At 39.4% G+C, this 23035-nt stretch overlaps 1 protein-coding gene across 5 annotated transcripts in view; it reads right to left on the bottom strand.

Moving 5' to 3' along the window:
• ARFGEF3 (ARFGEF family member 3) overlaps positions 1-23035 on the bottom strand; it is an 86940-nt gene that overhangs the window by 7711 nt on the left and 56194 nt on the right. For 3 of the 5 annotated variants that reach the window (XM_015622681.2, XM_033512712.1, XM_033512713.1), the window contains 17 exons: positions 22342-22492; positions 21589-21903; positions 19857-19990; positions 18175-18320; positions 17277-17456; positions 16749-16893; positions 15541-15663; positions 13351-13454; positions 11816-11960; positions 9263-9391; positions 8552-8728; positions 7888-8002; positions 7072-7174; positions 6381-6512; positions 4123-4253; positions 2857-2865; positions 80-1310 (listed from right to left, as the gene is read on the bottom strand). In XM_015622681.2, the coding sequence (XP_015478167.1) occupies positions 80-1310; positions 2857-2865; positions 4123-4253; positions 6381-6512; positions 7072-7174; positions 7888-8002; positions 8552-8728; positions 9263-9391; positions 11816-11960; positions 13351-13454; positions 15541-15663; positions 16749-16893; positions 17277-17456; positions 18175-18320; positions 19857-19990; positions 21589-21903; positions 22342-22492 (3470 nt within the window). The remainder of the gene's footprint in view (positions 1-79; positions 1311-2856; positions 2866-4122; positions 4254-6380; positions 6513-7071; positions 7175-7887; positions 8003-8551; positions 8729-9262; positions 9392-11815; positions 11961-13350; positions 13455-15540; positions 15664-16748; positions 16894-17276; positions 17457-18174; positions 18321-19856; positions 19991-21588; positions 21904-22341; positions 22493-23035) is intronic. The other 2 variants (XM_033512711.1, XM_015622684.3) reach the window with 1 other exon arrangement.

Raw genomic sequence — 23035 nt, 5'->3', positions numbered from 1 at the left:
ATTATAATAATATATATTAAAAAATAGGTATATTTTTATTTATTGTTATTATTATTACCCTTCTACAAGAATGTCCTACCTGTATCTGGGCCTCTGCGTCTCTAATAGATATATTCAGGGAGCTGACTGTGGACCCTGAACGGGGTCTCTTCTCTTGTCTCAGGATCTCTGGACCAGCACTGAATGAATGCCTCATCTGACCTTGATCTAGAAGGTGTTGTGGCCGTTGGAGTACAGGTGAGTCTGGTCCTCTTGAACCCAGGAGTTCCCCTTTCTTTTCCACTTTGACCTCTTTGGTGAAGGATGTCATGGCCTGTTGCTGCTTTCTCTTTTTGTATTCTGTCATAAACTTGGAGATGGTTTTGTCAGTGGCTATGGTGTAGATTTTGTTGCCAGCACTCTCCCACCATTCTTTTTTCTTGGTTTGCTCTTTTTTCTCTGGTTTAGGACTCAGGGGTGGGGGTAGCAGCAATATTTCTCCACTCCCTCCTCGAGGTGTCAAGCTGTCTCCCAGTTGGTCCCTGATCTGACTTCGGTCATCTTCTGATGGTGTGTCCTTTCCAGATAGCCCTCCAGTTGATGGGGTGGAGGTTTCTGAGTGAAAAGATGGTAAAATGAAAAAAGAGTCACCTTTGAACACTGGAGGCTCCTCTACATTATTCTCCAGGTCCAGATGCATTTGGATGTAGTTATTGCACAGTTCCATGCAGAGCTTGTGAAGCCGTTTGATCAGCCATCCCCAGTCTGCATTACTGACAGGCTGGACGCTCAAAGATGGGATTCGAGCCCTCCACTGCCTCTTCTCCTTCCCTCGCGGGGGACTGACCTGGGCAGTTTCTTCAAAAATGTCCTCGTCTTCTGAAGAGCACTGCTGTGATGAGTCTGTGCTTCTCTCATCATCTTCAAAGAGGATCTTTTTCACTTGCTCTGCAGTGATGTTCTCCTGGTTTGTCAGGATTGCACAAACCAAGGCATGGAAGTAGATATTGAAGCTCATTGCTGATTGGCGATACAAGTTGGCAGCTCCACTAATGCCAGACACTTTCTTCAACAAACACTTCAGCCCAGGTCTGGTGTCAAACTCTCTGGCTGTTCTGTAGGAGTCCAGGAGTAAGTCAAAGATGACTGCTAGGTTTTGCATGGAGATGTACCTGAGAAAACCAGCCAACTTGTTTTCTGGTACTTGTATTGCCATTTTCTCCTCCAAGTTAGAAGGGCCTTTCACAAATTCTTCCAGTAAGATGTCATATAAATTCTGGAGCAGTACTTGGTGGGACAGCAAGCTCACCACTATCGTCCTGAATGGAATACTTGGTAAACCAAGCATGGGAAGGAAAAAATCATAGCATATTAAAATGGTGCATTGTGCTTGTACTAGGAATAAAAGTCAGATATTTCAGCCTGCTATAACTGAGGAATTTATTAACACACAAATTATTCCTCCACCAAAGGTCAGACAACCTTTATTTTGCCATGACAAATTGAGGCCAAAACTAGTTTGCTACTTGGTTTCCCTTTCCACTAATGCCCAGGAGTACTTCTTAAAAATAAACCATGAAGAGTTATCCAACCAATAAAGAAACATGTACAGAAACATCAGCAGTGCAATGCAGCATGCAAAGAAGCTGAAGTCTGGCTGAAGGCACATTTCACTGCTTGCTCCTAAGACTTCAACTTGAACACTGAGAGCCTAGCATGGAAATACCTATTCCTAATCCTGTTCCTCACAAATGATACCGGGTGATTCTTAGCTGTGCTCCTGTTAGAGGGATGCTGGCAGTTGATTTTTGATTTTCACAGGGGACACAGGAATGGCAAATGCCTCCAGCCAAAGCTTTCAGGTCTTTCGCCACTAAATTGCACTGAGAGGCTTACAGGCAAGGAAGGCTTGGAAGAAAACAGCCCTATTGTTTGGTACCTCATGGATTTCAAATGATAAATCGATATATTTATAATATATCTTGATATATATAATATATATAATACAATATATATCTTAATTTAATATATCTTAAGGTCTTTTTACAAGGTCTTTATGTAAGGGCAATGTTTTAAATGGAGCTGATGCACATAATAATACTTTGATGTGATGGGTCAAGTTTTAATTAGCACAGCTATCAAGTAAGGAAGAGATTTTCAGTTTGCTTGCAATACTGAAGTTTTAGGTCTGAGTCAAAGCAAATCTTCACAAAACGTGAGAGGTTCAGTTGTAGACTGAACTGCAAAAATTATTACGCTTTCATTAAAAAACTTTCAGAAGTGTTTGGGAATACCAATACAAAAAGCGAAATATTAATTTTTTTTGAGAAATCCTGTCAAGACCCAAATTTGAGAATACTACATTTAAAACAAAGTTCAGGGAAAACTATTCTTTGTTCCTTTGTTTGACATTCCCTGTGTCAGTTTGCCTACCATGGCACAGCTGTCAGTCAGTGCTGACACATCAGTAAAATTTAGTAGTCTTATTATTTGACAGTGATAAAATGTTGATGACTAGCACAGTTGAGCTCTTTATGGGGAAGTAGTTTTCTGCTGTAAAAATCATTACGGGCGCTGACTCAGAAAAGCTCTTAAGAGCATATATAAAGTTAAATGAGAGCTTGCAGTGATTTCAAGCAACAAATCCTGTTCCAAAAGCAGGGTCAGGAATGAAGCAGATCTGCTTTCCTTGTAATAGCCAAAAAAGCAATTTACAAGGACAGTGTAAAGTACTGCTCAATCCCAAAAGAAACTGGTAGAGAACTACAGGTGAAAGCACAGTGTCAAAGCTGGTTAAGGATAGTATTTTCTTATTCTGCCCAAAGTTTCAAACTGAAATATATGATTACTTTTTAGGAAGAAGAAAAGCTCCCTTACCCCAGCTTCCTGTGAAACGATGCAGCATTAAGGAAACAAAACCAAAAGGGAGAAGTGAAACCCTGCTAAGGTTAAAGAAAAACTTCGGAAAGGCCACATTTACTATCATGCATGATTGCCATATTACTGCACTGCTGTAGCAAATAATATGAAAACAGTGGCACAGTCAACTTTTGAGCTGTGTTGCAGTGAAAAAATGAGCATTGCTGGGATAACACTCGGGTATGGGCATATACATCTTTAGCAGTTGGTTGGACAAAGCACAGTGTGAGAGCATTCAGAGTTTGTATTAATTGCAAGCTTTATTTATTTGTTTAAAGACAAGCAAGATCCTTGCTACTCTTACAAACACAGCATGTTAGGTTGCATGGGCTTATCTGCTGTGAGATGTGGATATCCCAGTCTTTTGCTTTGCATTCATAGTAACAAGGAGAATGACCTGCTAGCCTTTGGATAAAGCAGATATTTTCCCCTATAAAGGAGCAGTTTAACCTGTGATCTCAGGCTTTCTTTGTCTCAGTGCAGGGCCCTGCTCTCTGATGGTGAGGCAACAGCACCTGCTCTTGGGGGAAAACTTCTACACAGCAGTGTAAGAATACAGACATGCATGGTCTTTCTTCCTGCCCATCCAAAGAAGGACCATCACATTCTGGCTCCTTGTTGCAAGCAATAGTTTAGATTTGAATGGTATAAAACCATGTTTGGTATCTCGTAAAAGACAATTTCATGTCATTGCATACCTTGCAATACAGACACAAACCCTGAATGCAGAATTCTGATTCTTGGCCCAAATGATGGTACAGTAGTTGTTTAAACAACCAAGTGCAAGCAAGAGGAAATGTTCTTTCACAGGATCAGACTGTAGTGCAAATAGATGAGTTTTTCAGGTGGTAACATAACAGAACGACTTCCACAAAAATAATGTGCCAAGCAAAAACAATGCTCCCTAGCTCAATTTTGAGAGTTTTTGCAGTTTTGGATGTGGTGTCTTCAGTTTATAATGCCCCACTTTATCCACCTTTTTCTACTGTCTTAACCAAGTAATTTTGAATTAAAAAGACCCTCGGTGATGCAGACATTGCATTTTCTAGGTATGACTAAAAACACAACAGTGTCACAAAACCTAATTTGATTGGTGTATTTGTTTCTGTTGATGAGCCCTATGGAGAGGTATGATTTACCAGGCTCAGTTCACATCTCTTCCTGTCCAGCACTATTTTTATCTTGCTTTTAGTGACACAGTGTCTTCCTTGGAAGATATTTTACCTTCTCTGGTTATGTCCATTTGGTTTCTTATCTGGTGGCAGGTCAATGATGAGCACACATGACTGGGCGTGTTCAAACCCTTCCTTGTTGCTAGGGGTTTTGGGGGAGCACTGAGTCTCCAGCATGAAGACCTAGAAAACAACAAGTTAAATAAAACAATCGGTTTAGCACTTGCAGTGGGTCCAGAGGAAGAAGGGCTGGGAATAGGATTCCCTGCAGTGTGAAGTATTTGTCATACTGAATTATTTTACAGTGATAGAGAGAATGCAAGGTATCTCCCCATGCAGACCTTTCCTGGAGTATGCTACTTTGGTAAAACAGCAGTGGGCTACCTCCAGACATCCAGTGGGGTGCAGGGGAAAGGACAGACATATTTTCCTTTGAACCTGTATAAGGAATAACCCTAAATGTCAAACCAAGCTTTCTGCTGTCTGTATGCTTCAGTCTGAAAGTATCACGTACAGTGAGACAAGGACCTGTTTGCACAGTTAGCCAGCTGCACCTAGAAAGGTTGGTTGTCAGAAGGATTATTTTCAGCCATGAAGATACAACAGACACCTAATATGCAATCATTTGGGGGTGTGTTGTGGTTTAACCAAAGACTAAACTAAATACCAAGCAGCCACGAACTTACGACACCCCACAACCCCATCCCTCTCAAGGATGGGGAGGGGAAGGGAATCAGGGAAAAAAAGATAAACCCCATGAGTTGATATAAGAATGGTTTAATAATTCAAAAAATATATAGTAATATCAACCACCACCACAAAAAGTGAGAAAACAAAAAAATAAGAGAGAGAGATAAACTTGCACAGTACAGTTGCTCATCACCCAAAGACTGATGATGCCCAGCCTGTTCCTGATCAGCCCCTGCCAGACAACTCCCCTCATTTACTCATACTGAGCATGACACTCTGTGGTATGGGATATCTCTCTGGCCAGTCTCCATCAGCTGTCCTGGCCATGCTCCCCCCCAGGCTTCTCATGCACCTCCTTACTGGCAGAGGATGGAAAACTGAAGGGTTCTGGACTATTTGCTACTCAGCAACAACAAGAACATCAGTGTGTTATCAACATTATTCTCATACTAAGTTCCACAGCACTGTACCTACTACTAGGAAGAAAATTAACTCCATCCCAACCAAAATCAGCTCAGTGGGAAACAGGGAAACAGCTCTCAGTTGCTTTTGCTTTGTTTTGTAGCTTCATAGTTGTGGCAAATTCTCACTGAGGAGGACTCAGGGAGTGCCACTCTTAGTGTCAACAAGAAAAGTATTAATGTTACATTCCCTGCTTTCCTGAGTTCTACATCCTTAAAACTTAATTTAAAGCACATTTTCTATTCAAACAATGTCTGCCACTACCACAATATTTGTGATCACCAATTCTGGTCTGTGTGTCTCAGATTTTCAACATCAGAGTATGATTTATCAAGTCAGAAATTGAGAGCAAACATCTGCTGGCTGTTTTAATCTATCTGCTTTGCCATGCTGAAACTCTCATATGGTATTTACAGTTTTATGGTACTCTGCAGGTCATTAAGTTCAATCTGCTGTATTTCAAAGAAATTGTTTCATATAACCTCTTTCACAGAATGAATAATCATTGTACTCAAAAGGACCCTAAGAAGGTAGTTTCCAAGTTTGCTCTGCTGATTCTGATTAGGAGTCAATGAATCACTTGTTAAATTATCCTCTAGTTCCCAGTAACCCTTTTTCTTCTTTGCAATCTATTCCTAAGTATTCACAGAGAAAAAAGCTTTGATGGGTTAATCAAATCTTGCTTTCCTATTTTCATATCACCATTTCTATTCTAGTGCAATTTTTGTCCTTTGAATTTATCATTCTTTAACAGAGTATTCAGAAATCTTTGTGAGGTTCTTGATGAGGAATCACAGTGACACTACTGTTTCCCTTCCTCTATCAGAAACATTTCCACTGATGTATGCTAACCTGGCAATTTTTTAAATTACATTTCACAGTAGGCTCATTATCAGTCCTCTTTAGATATCCATGCATTTTTTTCCCACCCTAGGCATTCCAGATTCCTATTTACAGGCCGACAGTTTCGAGGTTTTGGGGATTTTTTCTTTTCTTTTTTTTTCCGAATACTACTATTAGGCAATTGATGTTAGCCTGGTGATGAGAAAGTCTTTGCTGGTAGGGTTTGTGAGGAAGATGGGGGAAAAAATACACTTCATAAAGAAATGCTTGAAGTTTAAAAGGTTTTCTGACTTCCCCTGAAACATGTGTCAGTACCTGTTGTGCCATGGCTCTGATTCTCCAGTACTCAGCTTCAGCACTTGGTGAGAGGGAGGGGGCCGCCACCTTCACTTCACAGGCATCTCCACTAAAGCTTTCAGTACCACTGTGGAAATAGCCCAACAGGTTCTATAGAGAGACACAACATCAGAATTAATTTTGTGTTAAACAAGTGACTGTAGCCATGTCCAGCCTGCTGTGTGAAATACAAGAATCAGTGATTTGCCATTCCCACCAGCTGATCACCTGCCATCTAGCAATTAATATATCCAATGTAAAGGCAGCTTCTTATGGATGCTGCTCTGCAAAATCTTCACAGGATTTTTTGTTTACAAAACAGACAGCGAATTGAAAACTAGTACATGTGGAGCATGCAGCTACAGCAAAGCAACATTCTATCTAGTCTTCTAGGTCTTCTACCTAGTTTTGGCAAGTCCAGAGGAAGAAATGGATCAAAAGGAAAATTTTCACCTATTGAACTCTTCTGATTTCATACTGGCAAGGCAATTTAAAATAAGTCTGAACTGTAAGCTACTAGTGTTGTTGGTATATGTTTAGAAAAACCGATTTCAATCTCCATTGCTGATCCAACATGTTTACTTGTGAATTGACAAATTAACAACTTGTCAAAAGTTAGTGCATCCACTGTGTGATTACATTTTGACTGACAGCAAAATGGCACTTTTACCTTTACTGGCTCCAGAGTGGCAGAGAATGCATCCTGCAAGGCACAACATGCAAGCCTCCACATCTCTTCAGTAAAAACAGGCCCTGCTGTCACCAACACATATCTGCAAGGACACAGGAACATGTTGCCATGTTCAAGAAGGAACTAGACAATTCCTACTTATAAAAGAAGAAAGTTGAAAATCCTCATCTTTGGAAGTGCCCAAGGCCAAGCTGGATGGGGTTCTGAGCAACTTCTTCTAGTGGAAAGTGTCTCTGTCCATAGCAGGGGAGTTGAAACTAAGTGCTATTTAATGTCCCTTCCAACCCAAACCATTCTATGAAAACAGAACAAAAGGCTTGCTTACTCAGTAGCTAGCTAATGTTATCCAATCTCCTCTGACCTATTTTTGTAATTACACTATAGTTTAGACATTTTGCCACGGGAGCCATACACTATGTAACTGTGTAAATGCAGTGCTTATTTTGATTATGACTGTAATAACCTGAAGACTGTGAAAGGTGCTAATTATCTCTAAAGACCTGTAAATGCCAGGAGAAGACCCTTTTTCTTAAGGGTCAATTATTGATTAAATATATATAAACAATGTGCTTTTTTTGAGAATCATACATATAGTAATGCCTGAAATCACAGGTTCTGAAGCACACTGAAAACAGCAAAAAAAGGTTAATAAGTCTAAAATCCATTATTCCACTAAAAAGAGCTAAGATGTATTGTAGACTTCTTTTGAGATGTTAACCAACTTATCAGTCCACAAGTTCTTCAAAGATATAGACATCTTTTTTGAATATGCTAAGAGTGAACAGATTGGGTTACCTGATACAGGAGCAGCCAACTCTGGAAATAATTTCTGTTGGTTCTGCTACACAGGCTACCAGCAACTTGAAAAGATCTTTCAACATAGTATTGATCATATTTTCATAACCAATATCTATAAGGAAAAAACACAGACTGGTTTTAGCATCACTGTCTTTTCATTATAATTAAACAGTCGTCCTACACTTACTTTGCTATTCAGAGAATTTGCAAAACCAAATGCTATTTATGCAGCTATTGAAACATGCATCATATCAAGCTGAAATAAGAACAATCCTTTTTAAGTTAACAGTATAACATGTCTGGACTGAACTGGTACAGGAGAAATTATCTTAGATCCTGTTTCTGATATTCCAGTTCCTTATGATCAAAAACTTTGTATCTTCTTTTGGAAAGTATAGTAAAGATGACGATCTTTTAATTTTGAAGATAGTCCTGTTTTGAGAAGGAGCCTGGTCTAAATAACTTCCATAAGTGTCTTACAATTTTTTCCCCCCATAACTCTGAACCCTATAAAGAAAAAAAACAACAACCCATTCAGAAATTTTTAACTCTCCTCCTATTTTATGCTTTAGCAACCAAAAAAGCAATGAAACTACCTCCCCAAGTAGCTATTCAGTAACATGTCACCGATGACAGTAGATGTGACACTACAATGACATACCTGAGTGTATGAAATTCTGAATGTGCTCCACTACAAGTTCACTGGAAAGGCCAATGGCATGCTTGAAATTAGAAGATGCCACATCCCAGTAAGAATGGTCACCATGGCTGCGATGGAGCCAAAGAGACATCGTGGGAAGAAGAAGATGTACAACTGCATAAATGCCAAATCCTGGTCCTTAAAATAAACACAATAATGGTTGTATACACTTGCTTACAAAGCCTACATGCTCAGTGAAATTGCTAACTTGTTCCAAGCTGAAGCTTGAAGTAATGCTGAAGGAAGGAGGTTCTGAAACTTTTTTGTGGGATGAGAGTGACAAAATGTTTTGGATGTAGTTATGAGGTACATTCAGCCAACTGTTTACCTGCAGTCTTTCCCAGCAGATCTGCAGGTTTATGTAATTTTCTCTTTCCACTTCCTAGACACAAAGCAACCTTTTTCTGTGGCTAGGACATTGATAGAGTACCACACCTCTTTGTTGTGCAATGAATTTAAGCATATGCTCAATATGCTCTTACAAGATGCCTTTTGTCAACAGAATGATGGACTGACTGGAACAATTTACCAGCTCTGAGAAAATCCCTTTCTAGTAGAGAATATCTCTGTGCAGCTTTAACACAAGTAACACACTTTACAGAAATGGCTTAGGAGTCTATAAGGTTTGGCTAGGACTCCACTAGCTCACATTTTATCAAGCCCTTTCATTACCAGGTGTCTTGGCAACATCCCTCAGCAACTCAAAGAGCAGATCCAAAGTAGGAGGCTGATGCTGACGGGGACAGTTGGATATGGCAGTTGTTAATTCTTCCAGCAGAATAATCCAGACATTGATAAGGCCTACAAGTAAGGAAAGAAAGAAAGATTAAAAACCATGAATAAGATACTGCTTACACAGGTGAAACCTGCCCTCAGAAATGATGGAAATTAATAAATTAAGTAACTTAAAGATCATGGTTCTTGCATGTTTACTGTTGTTGTGTAATACTTGTGGGCAATAGCCATTTTTGAAGTGATTGTTTCCTTTTCTCTCCATTTTTATGAAGTTTGTGTTTTGTCCCATCCTTCCTCATCAATGCACATACTGTACTATTCCTACTAGTTCAGCCTCTTTAACCTTGTGTAAAACGTCCCACAAAAATGATACAAATAATGCCTCATCTTGTTACCATTGCAAATGCTGTCCAGAATAGATTGTACTCCTTTAGGTTATGCTTCAAAGCAAGGCTCCTGAGGAGACTAGCCTTAATTTAACTGGGTCTATTTGGTACCCAGAACTGAACAGTAAAAATATGTCATGAGGTATAATCAGGCTGCCTCACATGTCATCTTTAGATGTTGAAGAGGTCACAGAGCTGGACAAGTACCAGAACAGCAGATAGAATACAGGTGAGCTCTCATCTACAGTGGCAAACAGGTATCCCCTAAAAGATTATGATATACAACTAGTATTCAATACAGTTTTGAAGATGGTTAGGAATGGCTGCCCTTTAATTTTTCACAGATGCCTTAGATATTTGCTAGTTCCCCATGATAACATGAACAACTAGAAGGATCTTGCACATTACAATCTTGAGTTGAATCGTCTTAAAAGGCTATGGTTTTATTAGGCTAAAATGGATTTTACTTTTTCACTAATAAGTTCATGTTCTCTGCCAGTGGTAGCTATGCTGATGTAGTCTGTTATCTTAATGATACTTGCTGGATAATTACATTCTAAAAGGCAATACAAGAAGGAACTTTGTTTAAGATTCACTGAGCTTGATGACTTCAAGAATCTTCCTGAGAAACAAGGAAAAAAACACTGAAATCATTACTTCATAACTAGGTTGAGCATTTATTTATTCACACCACTTTCAGAGGGCAGTATGTATGGTGGCATTGTTTTGAGTCAGGTAGACTTTAATGATACTTAAAGAAACAGCACAAATGACTCAGAACGAAATGTGGACATTTTCTAATCTGGGAGAACTGAGTATCTCTAAAGCACCCTCTTGAAGAGTCCCACATGAAATCAAATACAATAGGAAAATATATTGCAAATATGGCAAGTAGGTTAAAACATTTTGCCTCATCCTGCTACCATCTTTGAGCACTAGAGTGCCAGGTCAAGACTGCCTTGTGTCTTTGTAAAGTCAGTTTGCCTAGCAATGCTCTAACACCATTGCCATGTAAATAATTTGAGTGAGAGCCTCAGGGCTTAGCTCTGACAAGAACCAAAAGAAGTTTTATTTGCTGCAGGGTGATATTTCTATTTACAGCAAGAGATTGACAGGCAGTGTCACTTCGGAACAGCAGGCAACTGAGTTTCAAGTCTGATTCAAAGCAGTCTGATTCAAAGGACTTGTAACTTTCTGGTTTCAGAGAGCAGCTTTTCTCTCCTTTATCCTGGGTAGCAAGAACAGGACAATCCATATAGTGGAAGAGTCTAGATAAAAGTAGGTACCAAGGGCCAGAAAGGTGAGGCACATGAATGAAATGCATTGGAGTCAGCCTGCTTTCTGCCAGGCTGCAGCTGACTCTTCACAGAGGCAGCCTGGTTGGAACAGCTCAGTAGTTCACATATTTAAAAGTGACTGTACCGCTGTGAAGGTCTCCTGAGGCCAGAAGCCATAAGGCTGCATTCCTTTTCTGCTCGGCTCTGCACACTCTAGTTCATCCAACACCTGATTAATCTACAACCCATATAAACCCTCCAATAATCAGGAGACAAATGCTGCTTGTTTTTTCTGGAGGTCATAGTGCTTTTTACGGACTTCAGAAATTCACTGTTTATTTCAACAGACCACAGGACCTAAGTTTGGAAACATTTAAACAATTATTCTTTATTTTTCTAGACTGTAACTCAATACTGGTATTTTTTTTTCTGTTAAAGGCAGGCCTGCCAATACCAACTTTAAAAGATTTTCACTCCTTTACTTCAGCTGTGGTTTAGAAAGTATTTTTGTGTTAGCTCTCAGAAATATACAATGTTGTATTATGAATATCAGGATAATAAAAATAAACGTTAATCAAAATATTGTTATCTTGCCCTAAGAGAGGGGTTATATTTTTCTAATATATGAACTGTATCTTTTACATAAATGAGGTGACAGGACTTGAACTTCCAAGCTCTGTGTGCACATGTGGGTGTGTGTAGACAACAAAGAAACAATAAATTATGAATTTTCCCTCCTTTTCGCTTCTAGCAGTTGGCAAAATTTGCAGCAACATGTAGAAAAAGCAATTGATTAGTTCTGCATTTACTACTTTAAGTGCACTTACCAGTGTCATCATCAAAGTCAGAAAGGATGCACTCAGTCCCATCCTCACTGCTAGCTGACTGTTCCTGTGCTCTTCGGGGCAAGTTAACCAGCCGGCCACTGAGGAAGATGGGTTTCAAGGGCATTTTATAGATTTTGGCTAACAACTTGGGAGGGTGAAGAAGAGAAGAGAGAGAAAAAAGGTAAGATAAATAGCCACAGTAAAGTTTGTAAAAGTGATCACATACAACACAGGTATGTAAAATACAATAAAAGGTATGCAAACACAATTAGTGGCCAAAAGTCTTTGGTTCACTGGCAAGTAAAAAACTGTGGGTAAAGAGAGGGAGAACAGTGATGCAAATAACACATTTCTGAGATGGGAGTGGGATCTCTTCTCATTTGTGAAGGGTAAGCATTACAAATCACTGATTGCATCTATGAGCTATGAAGCTCCGTTAGCTGTACTATTGCAGGGATGCTACCAGCATCTAATCAGGTTTTTCTAAGAAAATAATGTGCTTGCAATATAGAGGGGATTATTTTTTTAGTCATTCCTGTTCTTCTTTTACTGGCAAGTTAAAAGGTATACCAAGATAAAAATGGCTGCTTCTTTTAAAGAGAAGAAAATATTTTCCTCTCACTGTGAACTGGAGTTTGTAAGGATGAGGAACAGCAATATGGTACAAACAGTGTATAGACAGAACATACATTAGATATATACATAGATATTTACTAAAGTTTTAGATGAACAAGACAGCAAGTTGAATTTGGTATGTCTGCTGTTTATTCTTCTGAGTTGCCTTATTCCCTTCTTTTCTCAGTCTGCATACTGAATCCACCCTCTGTCTCTGAATTTAGATATTAAGTACTTTCAGCAATCATAGTATCCTTTGTCATGCTTTTGTATTGTACCCAGAAAAACATGGCCCGGGTCCAACAAAAAGACCTTCAGGTGCTACAGAAATACAAACAACATTATGAAATCAGGCAAAAATTGTCCAGATAACCCTAGATAAAATTATATGCTGTGTGCAAGGAGATTACAGGAAACATGCCAGCATTCTAATTATTAGAGATTTGTCCTGAACTTCAGATATGTTTGTATGGTACAAATAAGCTGCTTCTGCATTTCAGAGGGTGCAACCTGGTGTTCTTAAAACACTAGCATTCTCAAATTCTTGGTTTCTTTTTGCTTTTTGTCCTTCATTCCCAACACAGTTTATGGTAACTGTTTAAATAAGAATGAATTTAGCTTTGAATTACTATGAGGTTTTGAACATTCACACTTTCTTACATGCTCCCTGGGTCTGAGTGGTTTTATCTCCTCAGTTTTCCCACGGCTGCTGGCCTGGAAAGTATGATCCAGGCATTTGGCAGTGCAGGGTATTAACACCAGGTACTACCACAGACTACAGTGCTACCACAAGTATTACCACAGGTAATACCACAGACTCTGCTGGGTTCATGCAAATCAGCCAATGACTGATGCAAAGCCTGCAGGTTAGAATTGTTTCCCAGGCCAGGTTGGTGCCTGTATAAGATTGTTCACCATACCTGAGAACATCTCCTGAGGTAATCAAGCGCAGGAAGGCACAAGTCTGTAGATGCAGATCCTGATCCTGGCACACAGTCACCCATCTCCTTACAATCTACTTCCCCTAGGGACAGGAAAGACAGCATTGGGAAGGACAGAAGAAAAGAAATAAATAGAGCATTAGTTTTCTTTTCCCATTCAGTTACAACCCAGTATCTGAACAGAATCCAGAAAATATGCTTTGTTTGATCTTCTTAGATGACAACCAGGCAACCCCCACGCAAACAATACAGTAATACTGGTCATAGTTTGCATACAAATTTTTATATAAATAAATGCTTTAATAAACACATGCCTATTTAATATCTCCTTAGTAGAGTCTTTGGGAGCTCTAATAATCATATATTATATTAACTGTCATATTGACTTCATTCCACTTTCTTCCATGGGTGTAGAAATTACTTGCTCATATTCATCATTTGCTCAATTACTGTATTTTTTTCTATTCATTTGCATCCCACTGCCTGGGAAAATTCTTCTACCATAAGTTCTTCCTATTTGTTTATTTACTGCTTAAATACATTATTTTGTATACTACACTTCCTTCTGCTGTCTAATGCAGGTATCAAGGTCTCAGAGTTTCAACTGTATGACACATATCCTCAGGTTCTAGTGCTTCTCTATTGCTGGTATTCCCAACTTCCATCAGCAGACTGCTCTGTACAGGCCAGCTTCTCTAAGGGAATTCAATAAGCAGAGTGGTTCCAAGGCATCCTGCTGCAGAGCTCCTCTTGGGTAACTCCATTCACTCCATCATTTTCTCTCTTTGCCAGTCTGCCTGTCTCCTTTCAGCTGATGTTCTGTCCACCTTAGAATACTTGGCTCAGAACCATTTTTTCAGTTTATCCAAATACTTCCCATTCAGTGCCAAATCTGAAGTGTGACTAAATTCCTATCGACATCAACATTTTCTTGCCTTAAAGACTTATTCCTCTCATTAAAAGTACAATATAAATATTAAATTCTTTTATTAGATCCTACTTTATTCTCCTTTCACTATATTTATTTGTTTTTTCTATGCTCTTAACTATTCCCTCCATAATATATTTTAAAGTTTTTTCTGCTACTGAGATCAGCCAAGTCAGCAGTGAAGTTTGAATCCTTTAGTTTTACAAGAAAATGCACATAGTATGGCATTGTATTTTCTGATGTTTTCCATAGTCCTATTACCTTTAATACAAAAAAACACCTTGCTTTTTTATATGTGACCACAATGGGGTCAAAATTATCTCATGAAAGCAAGAAATGTAAAGAAATATAAGACAGGCTTTTAAGCTCTCCAGAAGAAACATGAGTTTCCTCTATTGGTACTGGATATGTAAGTTTATTTCTCTTTTGTAGTAATAACTACAATTACAATTACAGCAGGGTGAATTCTTCCCCCATTGAAATCAATGGTGAAATAGCTCAATGAGACAAGAGTAACATTAAAGAGTAGATCTGTTGCAGCTAGGTGCTTCATTTAAATCAAACGGAGCTGCTTACAGACCAAGAAACCTTTGTGAATTAATATTCATACAGAAACCAAAACCCCCATTTTATCACCACTTAAAAGTTCTGTAATTTACATACACAAAAAAAACCCAACCATGTCACAGTTCAATGAAAAGTGTCAGACTCTAATGATCAAGGCAAGCCATGGATCACCAGCATGCGGGCAGAACGACCCAGCACCATTTGCCTTTGTTCTGAAGGCTGGTGAAGCATGACAATTACTCTGCAGGGTCACCCTGACATGCTGTACCTGGTCTCTGCTGTCTGCAGTGTAAAACACACACTGCTCTGTTGCAAACAATCCATGCTGTCTCTGCACAATGCCAGGCTATTTCTACAATATTCTAGGTTTGAAGGGTTTTCTGTTTTATAATTTACATGAATATAAGCAAGTCCTTCAAATTCTTCAAATTGAGAAGCAGACACTTAATAGTGAGCTGCATCTTTGCTGCTATAAAGACTTGAAGAACTGATAGTGTTAAAAATGTTACAGAAATAACCCCTTTGTGTTGATTTGATTTAAATTTTTAAAGCATTCTGGACTCAACCTGTTCCCTGGCCCTCTCTTTCCTACCATTCTATGTATTACGTAATTGAATTATCTGTTTCTGTGGGATCAAGCCTGACATATCATGGCTTAAGAGGAAAATATTTACCCAGTCCTTTGACAAACTTCATAAGGCACATAATATAACTGGTGGCAGCGTTGGCAAAGACCTGGATGTTGTCTGTGTTTAGAAATGCTTCAAAGACATCAAACACTGGAGCCTGGCGTTTTCCTGTGGAGATAACAAGATGAGAACTCTTCCTCACACCCCTGTAGAAATTATTTTCCAACCATTTTTCAGCAATTTAACTCAATCTGTAGAATCTTTTCTATTCTGGGCAGAGACAGAAATGATCTTGAAAGTAAAACCTTCTTTTGCTCATGGGGCAACTCAGCCTTTCATAGGAAGTGATAGAGATTCCCTCCTTTGCCCAGTCTATGACAAATACCAGTTTATGCCTGCTCAAAAGGTAAGAGCAGGTTTGAGCTCTTGGACGCAGGAGCTAATACTTCTGTTTGGTGGAGGTTTCTGTGTAGTTTCTAGTTTAGCTTTTGATAAGCACCAAGATGACATAAATCATGTAGAAAACCATTCAGACTATAGAGTAACAAAATAGCCTTGCTTTTCCAAAGTAGATTATCTCTTCAAAAGCTGTGCATGCCGGCATTCAGTCATCAGCCATAACAGATCTAAATGACAAAGTTTAGGCAGGAAACCATGTCCTTTACACGTGACTTGTCAGATTTAAACATACCTTCTAATCAGAAAAAATGGGTTTTCCCATATTAACACATTTCCATACAAGAAAACATCTCTGGGAGGAATGCACATTCTTACAGAAATGTGGTTTGTAATAGTACTAGGATTCTGAAAGCCTTGTGATCAAATGCCTGGACAAGCTGTTGCCTAGATTATCACATTAAGTTACCATGATGTGTAAGATGCAATAGGTTTCATACACTAGGGAAGGCAGTCCACAAGACACATGCTACTTGAAAAAAGTCCTTTTTCCAGCAGGACAGTGACAAATGCTCAGCCAAGCTCAGCAGCCTTGCACTACTGTCTTACTCAGAATTATTCAAGTAGGTTTGAAGCATTTTTTTCTCATTCTAATCATTTGTTAGAATGTAGAGAATAAAAGGTCAGAACAATATGTCTGCTTTTCTCCCTACCCCAACTAATAAGTCAGATAGTTTGTTACAGTTCTAGAGTGCTGTAGCACCACTGTTCAGTTAGGGCTTTTAAATTCATTGAGTTAGTTACTGTGTCCCCCAGGGAATCAAAACCACATTTGAAACTGTGCAGTAAGTCCTTACCCATGGAGTATTCTCCTACAAGGTACTCTTTAACTTCTGACTTGCTGCTGCTGTGCACTGTTTCCAGGGCACTGAACAGGGGTCTCCATCCCGATTGGATCTGGGTAGAACACATTTCCACCAACTCTCCTATAGAGGTGATCACCTGCAGCCGGTGTAGGAGGGGTTAAAAGAAAAAGAACCAGAAACCAGAATTGATATACAGATGGATCTTCAGAAGGAAAGAGAATGTCTTTAAACACATTCCTAGACCTCACTATGATAGTCTAGATTAATTTGTTCTTTAAAATTTTTTAGATAGTAGTAAAAAAATCTTTATTTAATTGCTTTAAAGCCAGGTCTGCTGTCTCTGTGCTCTGCCAAAATGCTGGAATAGGTAGGCAGAGCACTCCCAATTCCTTGAAGGTGTTAAGGGGCAGCATTCAAGGGGAGTTTGGGAAACACTCCCAGGTGGACCAAGTGCGCTCTGGAAACCATTCTTATGGACATGGAGACCACATACAGACACACTGATCAGAGCTGACTTGCCTGGTCTTGGACATCCTCATCACACAGCTCCAGCTGCATGATGCGCTCAAAGGGGCGGAAAAGCGCCTCGTTGAAGTGAAAGTGAGAAGGCTCGTTCCAGTCCATCAGCACTTCGGTGAGGATGTCATGGATGAAGGAGACAGCCTTCTGAGACACGTGTCTCTCCTTGTGACAGGCAGCCTGCAGGGAAAGAAATATTAGGTTGTGTCCAAGCAAAAAATTTGCATTCTTCAGACACTTTCAAGGGAGGTAAGCACTACATTTTACTGAGCCTTCAAAACAGCTTCACCACTGATGTGACCAGGGTAATGTAATGTACAGGTCACTGTAATGAAAACAAGAGACTACTGCCATGGAAGCAGATGACTGAGACTCTGAGCTGCCGGGAGGCTCACAGATGTATGAAAGTTTGCTGACAATTAAAAACACATAGAGCTAAAAATAAACAAATACCAAAACCCATAGAACAGAACTTGTGTGAAATGTCCTTTGTTTGGACTGTGTGACGATTCTTCCCTTCAAAAGGTAGCAGCTGAGCTGGTTTTATGCGGGAAAAGAAATCCTGCATCCTTTTATGGGAAGAACTGCAAGGATGCAGACCTTGACTGGGAATATAGGCAGATGGAGGAGTCACTTAGAGCCCCTTGGGGTGGTTTTAGTTTTTTTCACAATTTGCATCATATTGCAGAAGCCCAGCAGCCTGTCCCTGCCCATTTCAGTCACTTGCAAGCACACTCCTTGGTGGCAGTACCGCAATATATGACACAGTGTGTACAACACAGAGCAGATTTGACAGTGTTGAAGGTTGTTATAGCTGTTAAGAGCTATCAAGCCTCCTCCATCTTTTTCAGCTTTGTCACTCTGTGCACACATTCCCATTTTTGTCCCTCATTCCTACCTCTACAAGGTGAGGAGCCACCAGGCTCCAGCAGCGCATGAGGTGGAGCAATGGACGGGATTTACTCCTTACAATTCTGAGCATGGCATCACCAAGTCGGAATAAGTGAAGTGCACTTCTCCTGTCCTGTGTAGATTTTACTTCACCTACAAGAAGGTATAAGAAAAAATGGAAGCTAAGCATCAGCTGCTGCTCCACTCCTAAATGTCTGAATTGGAAGTAGAAATTATTGATTAAATGAATGATTAACTGATTAATTATTGATAAGCTTTAGTGAGGGGTGAGAAAAAGAATAAAAACAACCCAAAACCAATGTAAAACACAGCCTATGCCTGTGTAGGTAAAAGGACAGGAGATGGACCCAAGTTTAAATTTTACTAAACATACTTTAAGTGATCACTTCTTTTGCAAACATATGAAAGACAAAGGCTTGGAAAAGTAGTGCAGTAAAGTTAAGCAAGGAGTTAAGTAATTGATATTAAGACCCAACATGGTAGTTATGAAAGGTTTTGGTGACATCTACAGGAAAGATTATAAACTGCAAATTATTTAGCTTGAGTATTTAATTCTGTATTTCTTATTAAGCAAAGGATATAAAGAACAGAATGTGTGAAAATGCTTTTCTGTTTCCCAGTCACTAATAGCTGTTATTTCCTGTTGAAAGGGAGTCATCTTCCATTGCTCTTACAACATTTGGAAAGACACTTCATCCTCTCATTTCAAATACACTCGTGCTTTTATCTCTAACAACAGATGTAATCAGGGGACATATCACTTTTAAAATAAAAAATAGCATTTAATTCTTCTATCTTAATTTTAATTTCAGCATTAAAACTACTGTTGATTGACCACTACATGACATGCAAAGAAGAAATCTATTTATTAAAACTAGAGTTATGAATGTTGAGGTCTGAAAACAAGCAAGACCAAAAAAATCAAAAACTTGAAATGTCATACTGAGAAAATGACAAGTAGCACTTCAGGGAGGGAGGAAACTAATTAAATTGGAGACACAGATAACAACTGTGTCAGCCACAGGACGGAACAAAACCTGTATGACTAATGTAGCTTCTACAGGCACACTATAATAAGTGAAGTTATCTTCCTTTGTGTCCAATTCTTCTGCTCTATTTGAGACAGTGATGGAGACAACAATTTACAGGCTTTGTACTGTGAGGTACATGCTCTACTCTGTTGGGGAAAATCAAGTAGGACAAATCCCACTGCTTTATTTAACGTTCTTTGTTTTTGTGCTTTGTACTCTATCACCCATTTCCTGAACACTTCTGTGTATCCTACTGTCAAATGTCAAACCTAAATCCAGTGTCTTAAGTCTAGATTGACCCAAATTTCCATAGTGGCCTGGGTTCAAAAACAGAGCTGTGATTGTATATTGGCAGGCAATTAACACCCCCCAAAGTCCAAGAACCAAATGAACGTCCTGTGATGTGTTTCAAAGCAGGTCTGGATGTGGTCCCTGTCCAAAAAAAGTGCTCAGTCTTTTCGAAAGACAAAAAATGGTTCCCACAATTCTAATAAGAAAGATCTTGTTAGGCTACATACTGTGTTTTATTTATACCTTGAAATTTCAATTGTTAAAAATTGGTAGGAATACAAAGTAAGTCCTGTAAGCAGTACAATTGTATATAAAACACTCTGTACAGGATCTTCAGGTCATTTACCTGGCATTGCTAGTGAGTAATCAACTGTATCTGTGACTGAATGGAAAAGCTGGGCCTGAGAAGCCTTCTTGAGCTGGTAAAGGAAGCCTGCCAATGCCGTCAAGTTTAACTTGTCAGCAGCATCTTCAAAAAGCCTGTAGGTAAAGAACAGAGTCTAACTGAAAAATTCATGAGATGCAGACTTAAATGTGTATGTAAGAGGAAAACTCCTATCTGTTTGTGGCTTCTATACGTTGTCTTTCTTGACACATTGGGTTATTGAGGACTTTTTCATTTATACAGTGCAGCAGCAAGACTTTGATCTAGAAGCTTTATTAATTGGAGGGTGGGAAGTAGGTTGCTATGGGATCAACAAGAACCTTTTCAAGATTCAACTACGGTGCTAAAACAGAAAGTCACTTTTTCAAGTTACCTTAGTGCTATAAGCCATTCATGAACCAGTAGTCAAAAACCAGCTGAAACACGCCCAGACCTCACAATAAAGATCATCATAGCCTCATTGACTAAATTTAGAGTTGCACCAGTTTGCTCCATCTGAAGTTACTGACCCAAACTTGAAAAATGAATTAATTCAAGTCTTAAATCTAAGGTTACTGTACCTGAATTGCTATTTCAGAATATTTTGCTGGTTTTGGCTGGGGTAGAGTTAAATTTTTTAACAGTAGCCAGTATGGCACTATGTTTTGTTTAAACAATGTCTAATACAAGCAAGAGTTGTTATTTTCAGCTGCAGTGGGCTCCAGGATTTAACAGTTAAAATCTGCACACATAAAACATAAAGTGTGGTTGCACTGGAGCTCCACAGAGCTCCACAGAGATTACAGTCACATTTCACATGGTAGAGCCAGAAATTGACAAAAATATGATTTTCTGTTATTGCTTTTCATGAAAAACTTTCTATAGTCCTAAGAAACAAGGGATTAAGTCCTAATAAACATTTGCACTTAAGTCAAAGGGTAGAAATGAAACATTAAAATTACAGTATTGCTATTCTCTAATTCTCAGAACCAAGTTTCGTTGTAAGCTTCCTAAAAAAAAAGGTATTTTTATGCCCAGAGTCAAATTTCTACAAGCAGTTTATCCATTACTTTTGACTTTGAATTTACATATAACACCTTTGTACATGCAGAGAACAAGATGAAAAATGTCAGTTGGATCAAATTGCAAGGATGCAAACCCAGGAAATTTTCAACTGTAGCCTGTGCAGCTTAAAAAAATAGCAGAAATTATATCAGTTGGCAGACCATGATGAAAGGCATTTAAGATAGCCATTCTGTGACCATACTTGGTTCCCCCCTCCTCCTCTGGACACACTGGGGAAGCCTGATGAACTTTCCACACAGCCCTGACAGAAGCAGCTGCTTTCTGACTGACACTGGTCTTGTCAATCAGTCCCTTCCTGCCAAGACACCCCTTTACTTTGTTTAACTGAATACAACATATCAATTTACGTGCAAGAAATAAATCCACCACTCTCAGGATGCATTCTATTTGCTTGGCATATGCTGTGCACAGACATACTCAGCTCAGTACTTGCAGGTACTGCAGAGATGAAAAAACCCCAGGTCTTGTAGAAACAGCTGGTTGTGACAAACATGCAGCTCTCTTGTGAAATTCAACTGAAGCAAGTGGTAGCATCAAACAAAGATTAGACCTACTGCAGCACCAAAAGGGCCATTTTGGTACAGCTTGGGGAAACAAGGATTCTGGTTCCTGACAGCAGTGTTTTTACCTGTCAGCTTGTGTGGAGAGTGTGAGAACAGCCTTGGCAGCACTGGTACCACACAGCAGACTGCCTCCACGGAAGTCAAAAGCTCTGCCCTTACTCCTGTCCTTGATGAGATCCTGGATAGAAACTGGCTGAATGACAGGATGGCTGCTGAGGGTGGTCTCTTGCTCGGGGGTCAGTGCCTGAGCAGCCTCCCCAGGCTCAGAGTCTGGGTGCAGCCCTCCAGGTGCCTGCTGTGACTGGGTGATGGTAAGAGAGGGCTGGGCAGCACCATCACTGAAGTGTGTGTGCTCCAGCGTGCTGATGTACTCACACACCCTGAGAACACACAGGAGAAGTGAAAAATTAATCAACACTCCAAAACAACTCCTCCCTCCACTAATCACAGGACATTTTCCTCAAACCATAGACAGATGATTTCTAACTCTCAAACTACAAACAGATGACCTTTCTTCTTACATCCTTTGGCCTCCCATGTGCTTCAACAGCAAGTAGTTTGGTGGAGGTGCCTGAAAAGCCCTTTTAGGTTCCTGGGTCTGCCACAGTCTTCTGGTAACCTTGAAGCTTCTAAGCACTGATTTTGTCCCTGAGCAGTGGTGGAAAACAGCACCATCTTTTCATTCAGAGATACTGACAGCTAATTCACTCTGACACCATTTATACAGTACACAGAGTCTGCAAAGCCCTTTTTCTGAGTCCCTTACTTTTAGGCAATATGGCATGAATTCTGGCTATTTTGGGAAAGCTGGTGAATACCTGAATACATGAGGCCAACAGTCCTGATTATGGCTTCCCATCTCCAGACCCACATTAAGGACTGCATCCATACACAAAACATGAGCAGTGTGCAGGCAGACTCCCTGCACTTTCCCCATCTGCTCCAGTTTCTGCTCCACTTTCTGTTTCACTGCAGCATAAAAAAAAAATTAAATAAAATTAGATTCTTCAGCTTTTAAACCAACACAGGTTTGCATACAGGGTGATGGCAAAAGATTACAGTCTGAAATCTACAAAATAACATGAATTTGTGACAAAAAAAACCCAGAGAAACCTATTTCCTAATAAACATAAGATAGCTTTAAAACTGAAATCCTTTTTGACTGATCCTATATACAGGAGAAAAATCAATGTTAGACTGACATCCTCCACCCCCAAATTCACATCCTGTTGCCCACAGAACAGTTGCGGATTGCCAGTGACATTTCTCTTTGGAGATGGCCGACTGGATATTTATTTTTATCAAAATCTCCTTTGCTATGGAAAAAAAAATAGCATTTATGGATTTCGCATCTATTTCCATACAAAAAGTTTCACCAAAAACTTCTTGTCAAAGCAAAATTAATCTTGATCTGAGCCACAACCATTTGGATCTATTTATTTTTTCAGAGAATCCCTGAAAAGCTTTGCTTTCATGCTGTATTGGAATGGGAACAAGTTTTGAAGCTTTTTA

This window comes from Parus major, chromosome 3, assembly GCF_001522545.3.
Source record: "Parus major isolate Abel chromosome 3, Parus_major1.1, whole genome shotgun sequence".
Taxonomy (NCBI): domain Eukaryota; kingdom Metazoa; phylum Chordata; class Aves; order Passeriformes; family Paridae; genus Parus; species Parus major.
Note: the sequence above shows the minus strand (reverse complement) of the source record. Positions and strands in the feature narration are given on the sequence as shown.